At 39.6% G+C, this 9,939-nt stretch overlaps 1 protein-coding gene across 1 annotated transcript in view; it reads right to left on the reverse strand.

Moving 5' to 3' along the window:
• The window catches only part of SCAI (suppressor of cancer cell invasion), a 166,554-nt gene that overhangs the window by 17,410 nt on the left and 139,205 nt on the right, over window positions 1-9,939 (reverse strand). The window contains exons 15-17 of the mRNA XM_023510572.1: window positions 6,682-6,754; window positions 2,708-2,881; window positions 2,410-2,510 (exon numbers count right to left, since the gene is read on the reverse strand). Of these exons, the coding sequence (XP_023366340.1) occupies window positions 2,410-2,510; window positions 2,708-2,881; window positions 6,682-6,754 (348 nt within the window). The remainder of the gene's footprint in view (window positions 1-2,409; window positions 2,511-2,707; window positions 2,882-6,681; window positions 6,755-9,939) is intronic.

A 9,939-nucleotide genomic window follows, 5' to 3' on the forward strand; every position in this document is an offset into this window, starting at 1 on the left:
CACCTTAGGTGTATGTGGCTGGCGCCTTAGCCACCTGAGCCACAGGCGCTGAGCCACAAAATAGACTTTTAAAAATGTTCAGGTATGGTCAGGTGTGATGACTTACACCTGTAATCCTAGCACTCTGGGAGGCCAATGTTGGTGGATAGCCTGAGATCATGGGTTCAGGACCAGCCTGAACCAGAGCAAGACTTCATCTCTAAACATAGCTGGGTGTTGTGGCGGGTGCCTATAGTCCCAGTTACTCCGGAGGCTAACACAAGAGAATTGCTTGAGCCCAAGAGTTTGAGGTTGCTGTGAATGTTGACTCCATAGCATTCTACCAAGGGTGACAAAGTGAGACTCTTGTCTCAAAAAAAAAAATTTAGACGGCTTGGTGCCCATAGCTCAGTGAGTAGGGTGCTCACTGAGTATACACCAAAGCTGGTGGGTTTGAGTCCAGCCTAGGCCTGCTAAACAACAATGTCAAGTGTAACCAAGAAATACCTGGGCGTTGTGGTGGGCACCTGTAGGCTGAGCTACTTGGGAGGGAGGCTGAGGCAAGAGAATCACTTAAGCCCAAGAGTTTGAGATTGCTGTGGGCTCTGATACCATAGCACTCTACCGAGTAGTGAGACTTTGTCTCAAAAAAAAAAAAAATTTAGAATGTCAGTTTCATTTGAGAGGGAGATAGGATCAGAGAGGATATACAGAATGCCTTAAAGGTAATGAAAATATCCTACTTCTTGGGCGGTCCCTATGGCTCAATAGGCAGGGCGCTGGCCCCATATACCGAGGGTGGCAGGTGTGAACCTGGCCCCAGCCAAACTGCAACAAAAAATAGCCAGGAGTTGTGGTGGGCGCCTATAGTCCCAGCTACTCAGGAGGCTGAGGCAAGAGAATCGCCTAAGCCCAGGAGCTAGAGGTTGCTGTGAGCTGTGACATCATAGTACTCTACCAAGAGCAATAAAGTAAGACTCTGTCTCTAAAATAAATAAATAAATCCTACTTCTTCTTTTTATTTTTTTTGAGATAGAGTCTTACTTTGTTGCCCTTATCACAGCTCACAGCAACCTTAACTCTTGGGCTCAAGCGATTCTCTTATCTCGGATTCCCAAGTAGCTGGGACAAAAGGCGCCTGCCATAGTGCCTGGCTATTTTTAGAGGTGGGGGTCTCACTTTGGCTCAGGCTGGTCTCAAACCAGTGAGCTCAGGTGTGGGCCACTGCAAAAACATCCTACTTCTTTTTTTTTTTTTTTTGAGACAGAGCCTCAAGCTGTCCCCCTGGGTAGAGTGCCATGGCAATAAAGCTCACAGCAACCCCCAACCCCTGGGCTCAAGCCAGTCTCCTGCCTCCGCCTCCCAAGTAGCTGGGACCACAGGCGCCCGCCACAACGCCTGGCTATTTTTTTGGTTGCAGCCGTCATTGTTGTTTTTGGCGGGTCCGGGCTGGGGATTCGAACCCGCCACCTTAGGTGTACGTGGCTGGCGCCTTAGCCGGTTGAGCTATAGGCGCCGAGCCAACATCCTACTTCTTAAATAGGGTACTAGATACTCATATGTGTCTAATACTTCACATATTCTTTTGTGTATGATTTTATTTTATTTTTTATTCTTTTTAAAATTATTTTTTATTAAATCATAAATTTGTACATTGATACATTTATGGGGTCCAGGGTACTGCTTCAATAAACGATGTGAAATGTTTACATTGAACTAAGTAACACATCCATCACAATTATACTCATTTCTTAATAGTTTTAAAATGTACCACTGCATCATGCACATTAGGTGAGGTCCCCCAAATAGCCTCCCTCCTCCCATATCCCCCCTCCTCTCTCACTCCTCTTCCCTTCTACTTTCTGGCCTATAGTTATGTTTTGCCATTTGTATGAGTATGTAGGTGGTTATATATTGATTTCATAGTAGTATTGAGTACATTGGATACTTTTTTTTCCATTCTTGAGATACTTTACTAAGAAAAATATGTTCCAACTCCATCCAGGTAAATATAAAAGATGTGAAGACTCCATCTTTTTATGGCTGCATAGTATTCCATGGTGTACATATACCACAATTTGTTAATCCATTCATGGGTCAATGGGTACTTGGGCTATTTCCATCACATGTTCATTTGTAAACATTATTTTAGATTTATTTAAACTTTATTTAATATAAGTAAATATAATTCATGATTTTTAAATACATAAAAGGATAAAATTGGCCTTCAATAATGTTCCTGGCCAGGCACAGTGGCTCATGCCTATAATACCAGCACTTTGGGAGGCTAAGAAAGGAGGATAGCTTGAGCCCAAGAGTTCAAGGTTACAGTGAGCTATAATCATGCCACTGCACTCTAGCCTGCATGACAGAGCGAGACCCTGTCTCCAAAAAGCAATAAATAAACAAATAATAATACTCTTTACCTACCCGAAAAATCTTGTGCATCCTCATAGTGGCTGAACAAAAGATAAATCTTGTGAGAAGCAAGCGAAGAAATTCATCTCCAAAAAACTGGAGAAATGCCTGATCTGCAAAGAGGAGAAAGGTGACAGTAAAAGGATGCTTAAATGGAGATTACACTTCAAAGGGAAGGAAATTTCAGGAAAGTCTTCTCAACTTTCCTGCCTGGGACAAATACCTTTAAAAATTCACACAATTTAAGATATGTAACCATTTTAAGCCACTATAGTACATTGTGCAGTGTACAGTTAGATTAGGAGGGTACCTATTGAACGCGAATGGGTCAGTAGCTGGGCAATATCACGGTTGATTTTTCGAAGATATTCTTGACATTTTTCCCATAGGCCTCTACGCATGCTTGACAATCCAGAGACAAATAGGAAGGCCATTAGAGGATTGTTCAAAAAGAGAGTGAAGAGGCTACCTCGTTGAGATTGATCTGTAATAACAAACATCATTTATATATATATATAGAGAGAGAGAGAGAGAGACAATAGTTTTGCAAAAGGTAAGGGATACATATGAGGAACATTTTAATATACTGATAATATATAAAATTAAAGCTATATCATTAAAAGTCATAATTCAACAATGCAGACTGTACATGAAGCTACCAAAAAATAAAAAAAAAAAAGCACTAGGTATGTTGCTTTCTGATGAACAAACTTAAGAGAGCCTAGTAAACTAGAAACTAGAAAGGGAAAATGAACATATTCCTTACAGTTTTTACCACAAATGGACAAATTTCATCCAATGTAGCAAGTGTTGGGTCACAGACTATTGATGAGGGAATTCTCTGATATGTACTAGAATTGCCAATATTTTTCATTCTCCTTTGTTAGCTGTTCTTTTTCTGCTTAACACTTACATATGTGTTTTCTTTCTTTGGCCCTCCACATTGCTGATCTCTCCTACTCCCATGATTTTAGCTACTATTTATATGCCTACCGATTCCTAATTCTCCCTCTGCAGTCTAGATTGAATTCCTTAGGCCTACTGCAGTTGGTACTGCACACTTAAAGTGTGAGTGTAAAATACGCACTGGATTTCAAAACCTTGGTACAAGAAGATAAATTATACACATTACTTGCATTTGTTTCTTTTTACCTTCTTCTTTTCTTTTCCTCTCTCATTCCCTGCTTTTTACTTTAAATTTGGGTACTAGAAAATTAAAAATGAGACATGTGACCCATACTATATTTTTATTGGACAGCATTGGTCTAGACTACTATATTTAATCTAACTCTGAAAGACACCTCAAACTCAACAAGTCAACAACTTAAATTCTTTCCCTTTTTGTTCTCTACAAATATGTGTCTCATCAAGTAGCTATTCTAGCCAGAAACCTGGAAGTCTATTGCTGCCTTCCTTCCTGCACCCCATCAGTCCATCGCCATGTCCTAATGGTTCTATTAGCTTAGTATCTTTTTTTTTTTTTTTTTTTTTTTGAGACGGAGCCTCAAGCTATCCCCCTGGGTAGAGTGCCATGGCATCATGCTCACAGCAACCTCCAACTCCTGGGCTCAAGCGAGTCTCCTGCCTCAGCCTTCCAAGTAGCTGGGACTACAGGCGCCCGCCACAACGCCTGGCCATTTTTTGGTTGCAGCCATTATTGTTGTTTGGCGGGCCCGGGCTGGGGATTCGAACCCGCCACCTTAGGTGTATGTGGCTGGCGCCTTAGCGGCTTGAGCCACAGGCGCCGAGCCAGCTTAGTATCTTTTGAAGCCAGTTACTGTCCTAGCTCTAGCCATTACCACCTATTTCCATCCATGTCCTACCCCAACTTGTTCTCCAAGAGATTAACTGAATGCTCTTCCATGCACTCTTCTGTTTAAAATCTTTTGATGGTACAAGTTAAGTATCCCTTATGTAAAGTGCTTGGAACTAGAGTATGTTAGATTCTGAATTTTGGAATATTTGCAAATCATAATGAGATATCTTGGGAATGGGTCCCAAGTCTAAACATGAAATTTATTTCTGTTTCATATATACCTTATCTGTATTGCCTCGAAGTAATTTTATACAATATTTTGTGCATAAAACAAAGTTTGTACTAAATAATTATGTGTGGAATTTTCACTTTTAGCAGCATATTAGCACGGAAAAAGTTTCACACTCTGAAGGATTTCAGATTTTGAATTTTTTGATTAAGGATGTTGATCCCATACGCCATCGTCCTCCACTTAAATTGCTCAACAAATCTTAAAAGCTTTTTCATAACTCAGACACACAATTCCAAACTTAGCCTTTAACCTAGAAGGAACTACTTTAATTTGTTTCAAAAGCTTTTATCTCAGGGCCACAGCACATGCAAACTCTCTGCAGGACACTACAGCTCAGTCCATTTCCCCATCCCCACTTAATTCTACATGTTCTAAAAATGCACTTCAGGCATCACCTCTTCTCCTTCCATCGCCCTCATATGCTGGTTAGTTCCCCAGATGTTCCTGTGTACCCTCCTGTGAAATACTTACAGTAACTGCCTGTAACTGTTTACCTATAAACCTATTTGACATTTGGCTCTGAGAGAAACACAACTGTTTTTCAGGTCAGAGTACTATTTCCAGTGCCTAGCACAGTACCTGACAAATGTCAAATAAATCTTTGCTGAACGAATGAGCTGAGTCTTGGCTAATGAGAGAACCGTAGGGTTTAGATTCCAAAAGTGCAGGAACCTTCTGTGACATTCCAGTTACTTACAGATCTGCTAGTTTTACACCCATGTGGAGGGCCAACCCCTTATGCAGAGGTAAGTAGCAAAAATGCCTAAACCCAAAATGTTTCTCACAAAAGAATTTTGAATCTGCTTATGTAATTGAACAATGCATTTAATGTGTTAGAGGCCTAAGCTTTATAGCACAAAGATAGGATACTGGACCAAAGAAGGTTAAAGACGTACTACAACTAAGCATACAGGTATAATGAAAGCACATATTGAGTACTTATTATGTACCCAGCATTACTCTATGAGGTAGGTGTTATTATTATTTCCATTTGATAGATGAAGAAACTGAGGCACCAAATGGCTGAGTAACTTCCCTAGTAAGAGGCCAAATCGTAATTCAAATTCAGTTAGTTTGCCTCTCAAGTCTCTGTTTTTCTTCTTTATACAATAAGTCTTTTAGACCAAATAAATAAAATTCATGTGATCATGCAATTTTAAATAAAACTTCATCACAATAGGACAGATTGATAGCAAAAAGTACTCAAGTAATTGGATAGGATTACATTCTTGCAGAAATGCTAAGAAACAAGAAAACAAAATCCTCAAAGCAGGAGAATTTTACCGTTGTTTGAAGGTAAGTTCTATCTTTTAGTAATTTGACTTTTGAATACATGAACCTAATATTTCTACATATATTTCCCTGTTGAACAGTAGAACTTACCTTAAAACAACGGTGAAAGTCTCCAGCTTCTCTCAGGCATTCAAATGCTGACCATCACTTCCTGTGTCAAACTATGTCAGCAGACAGGACTCCCGGTTGGGAAGTAGCAGTAAAATGCCATCTCCCACAGAGACACATCAGCACTATTCACAGTCAGGGAGATAGTGAAACAGTGACAAGTACTGCTAAAACAGGGTTAAGGATTGTTTAGTATTTTACCTACTAAAATAGGACTGGGAGTTAGAATTAGATTTTATGTGTTACTAATTAAGGATAAATTGTTATGGACAAAAAGTCTTTCAATTCTCAGCTATTAGAGAAATGGTCAAAACACTAACCTCTCTCTCTGGAAGCCTTAGAAGAGGGTCTTTCATTTAATGAATACAGCAAGGTAAAAATGTAAATAAAAGAAATTCTTTAAATTGTTTTAGTTAGGTTATCCTAACTTGCAGGCATAGGCTGAGAAGTTTCCTAGATTAGCAATTTATAGTCTTAAAAGATACCTAAAATATGTCACCAAATAAATATACAGGAAGGAAATCATGCTATACAGATATGACAAGCATATCAAACACCTGTAAAACAATTTTAAAATTTACAAATCATGTCTTCCCCAACAGCAAGGGAAAAAAACACCTCTGAAGGATGAATTATTTGAAGGCCCAGTGATAGCACACTGAGGAAGTCTGGTTGTTGGCAAGGTTTCTGGGTATTTCAGAGTGACACCTGCCATATAAATACCATAAATCCACATATGACAATTATGAGAGGGATAAACAAATATCAATATTATTGAAATGCAGATAGTGTTTATCTGCAACCTACGGGTATAATAGATAATGATAGTACATACCTTGTAAAGCCTTTGGATATGCTGTAGGAGAAAGCAAGCAGACCAGTGGCTGTCCAAACAAGTTTGTGAAATTCTGTAATAAATTAAGAATTTAAAACTTTTACTAAAGATTTGTACAAAGTAATTTTCCAAAGCACATCTTTGTTGTATAGATTGACCCCTTTAACTCTTAAGCAGTTGTAGAAACATCAGTAACAGCTGAAATGATGCCAATCACACATAACTATATGCATAATAGGCTTTCTTTTCTTTTTTTTGAGACAGAGTCTTACTTTGTTGCCCTCAGTGGAGTACTGGTGGCATCACAGCTCACAGCAACCTCGAACTCTTAGGCTCTAGCAATTCTCCTGCCTCTGTCTCCCGATTAGCTGGACTACAGATGTCTGGCACAGCACCCGGCTATTTGTAGAGAAAAGGTCTCGCTCTGGCTTAGACTGGTCTCAAACCCGTGAGCTCAGGCAATCCACCTGCCCTCAGCCTTCCAGAGTACTAGAATTCCAGACATGAGCCATTGTGCCCGGTCTATAAGAAGCTTTCTTAAAGGCTCTCAATTAAAATAGTATTTATTAACTATGGATTTTTTTAAAATAAAGGCACGCACATGACTGTAGTGTTGTGGGGAGAGGCCTTATGACCTCTCCATCAGAGGGTAAATTTTCTAGGATCTAGGATCTGGCTGAGATTTAAGTTGACACTCAAACTAGAGAGCTCTTTGCATAATAAAAGACATTATTTCCCTAAAGGCAGATCTACATGGGAAATAAAATCTTAAGCTGTTTGGCAAAGCAAAAGGAAAAATGAACTTTTTTTTTTTTTTTGAGACAGAATTTCACTATGTCCCCTTTGGTAGAGTGCCGTCACAGCTCACAGCAAACACAAACTCTTGGACTTAAGCACTCCTTTTGCCTCAGCCTCTCAAGTAGCTAGGACTACAGGCATCTGCCACAACACCCGGCTATTTTTTTGGTTGCAGTTGTCATTGTTGTTTAGCAGGCTTGGGCTGGGCTCGAATCTGCGAGTCTTCGTGTATGTGGCCGGCACCCTACTCACTGGGCTACAGGCACCAAGCCAAGAAAACTCTTAATAGTAAACTTAATAAATGAATAAACAAAAGTAACTTTATAACACTCTTAAGTGATAAAAATGAAGATCTGAACAAATAGAAAGACATAACTATGTTCTTAGAGACAAATTCATTCTAAAATGTTATTATACTAGGCCAGGTACAGTGGCTCATGCGTGTAATCCCAGCAGTTGAGATGCCAAGGCAGGTAGGTTGCCTGAGCTCACAAGTTCCAGACCAGTCTGAGCTACAAGAAGATCCCCATCTCTAAAAATAGCCGGGCATTGTGGCAGGTACCTGTAGTCCCAACTACTTGGGAGGCTGAGGCAAGAGAACTGCTTAAGCCCAAGAATTTGAGGTTGCTGTGAGCTATGATGCCAAGGTTCTCTATCAGGGGTGACAAAGTGAGACTCTGTTTCAAAAGATAAATAAATAAAATGTTATTATACTAATGTATTAAAACATAAACAAACTTGAATAAAAACAGCCACAGACTTTTTTCTCCTGCAATTAAAATAGGTAATTCTAAAGTTCACATGGAAAAATTCTATTAGCTCTAAAAATTCTGGAAAAAAGCAAAATAGGTAACTAGATTCATCCAATATTGAAACAAATTTTAAAACGTCAATAATTAAAAATGCCTGGCACTGGCATACAGTAGGTAGAAAGACAAGGGAATAGGATGAAAAGTCCAGAATTAGACTCTAAAACATTTAGGATGTATGTGTATCTGATAAAGATGACAGCTTAGGCTTAGTGCCTGCAGTTAAGCGGTTAGGGTGCCAACTGCATACCATGTTTCCCCCCAAATAAGACCTACCCCAAAAATAAGCCCTAGGAGGATTTCTACGCATTTGTTAAATATAAGCCCTACCCCATAATAAGACCTAGTGATGGGAGCGGCTAAGCAGTGTATCTGCATAGCCATGCCATGCATTTCAGCGCAGAGTGGTAAGGAAGACTGGAATACCTTTTATCTGCCACAGGTCCTTTCTCCAAGGAGCCCTTCGCACTTGCGCAGATGCGCATGTGGTAACCACGGTGGCGGGCATCCTATCGTGCACGTGCCAGTGGCTAGGGGAAAGGAGTTTATGCATCACTAGTGCCAGCCCCACCAATAAGGTTGGCTCCCCGTGTCAGGTTCCAGAAGAAGATGACTTAATTGTATTTGAATAAATGTAGATTGTTGTATTATACTTAATAAAAATAAGACATCCCCTGAAAATAAGGCCTAGTGTGTCTTCTTGAGAAAAAAATAATATCATCTTATTTTCAGGGAAACATGGTACATCGGGCCAGCGGGTTTGAATAGGCCCAGGCTTGCTAAACAACAATGACAACTAAATAACAACAAAAAAAATAGCTGGGCATAGCCAAAGAGTTAAGAGGTTGCTATGAGCTGTGACATCATGGCACTCTACCGAGGGCAACATAGTGAGACTCTTGTCTCAAAAAAAAAAGACAGTTCAAACTGGTCAAAAAACTAGGTACCCACTATTTAGAAAACAGGTGGCAGGCACCATACTTTACTCCATACACTAGAATAAATTCCATTTATATCAAAGATTTAAATTTAAAAATTAAACAACAAAAGTGGTGAAAAAATAGATATAATAGTTATTTTTGTGACCTATAAGACCTTCCTTTTCTTTTTTTTTTTTTTGGCCAGGGCTGGGTTTGAACCCGCCACCACAGGCATATGGGGCCAGCACCCTACTCCTTTGAGCCACAGGTGCTGCCCCTCTGCCCCTAGAAGACCTTTCTAACTATTATGATTACCTATAACTAATAAACCTAGTTACATAAAAATTTGTTCATAGCAAAAACAAAATCAAAAGCCAAATAACAAACTAAGGAAAATGAAGTAGAACCTCTGTAAGTTGACTACGAAAGGGACTATAACAACTGATAACATACGGAGGTGGTCAACATAAGGAACTAGACCAACTATACTCATAGCTTCATGTGGTACATGTCTAGTCTATGAAAGTTAGGTCAACTTAAAGAGGTGGTCAATGTAGGGGGGGGTCCTCTATAGAGATTATATTATATTTGAAACCTCACATTACAAAGGATTAATCTTAAAATATAAAGAGCTTCTCGGCTTGGCGCCTGTTGCTTAAGGTGGTGGGTTCAAATCTAGCCCAGGCCCACCAAAACAACAATGATGGCTGCAACCAAAAAAAAAAAAAAAA

The sequence above is a fragment of the Otolemur garnettii genome, unplaced genomic scaffold, assembly GCF_000181295.1.
Source record: "Otolemur garnettii isolate 467f Iridium unplaced genomic scaffold, OtoGar3 scaffold00014, whole genome shotgun sequence".
Lineage (NCBI taxonomy): Eukaryota > Metazoa > Chordata > Mammalia > Primates > Galagidae > Otolemur > Otolemur garnettii.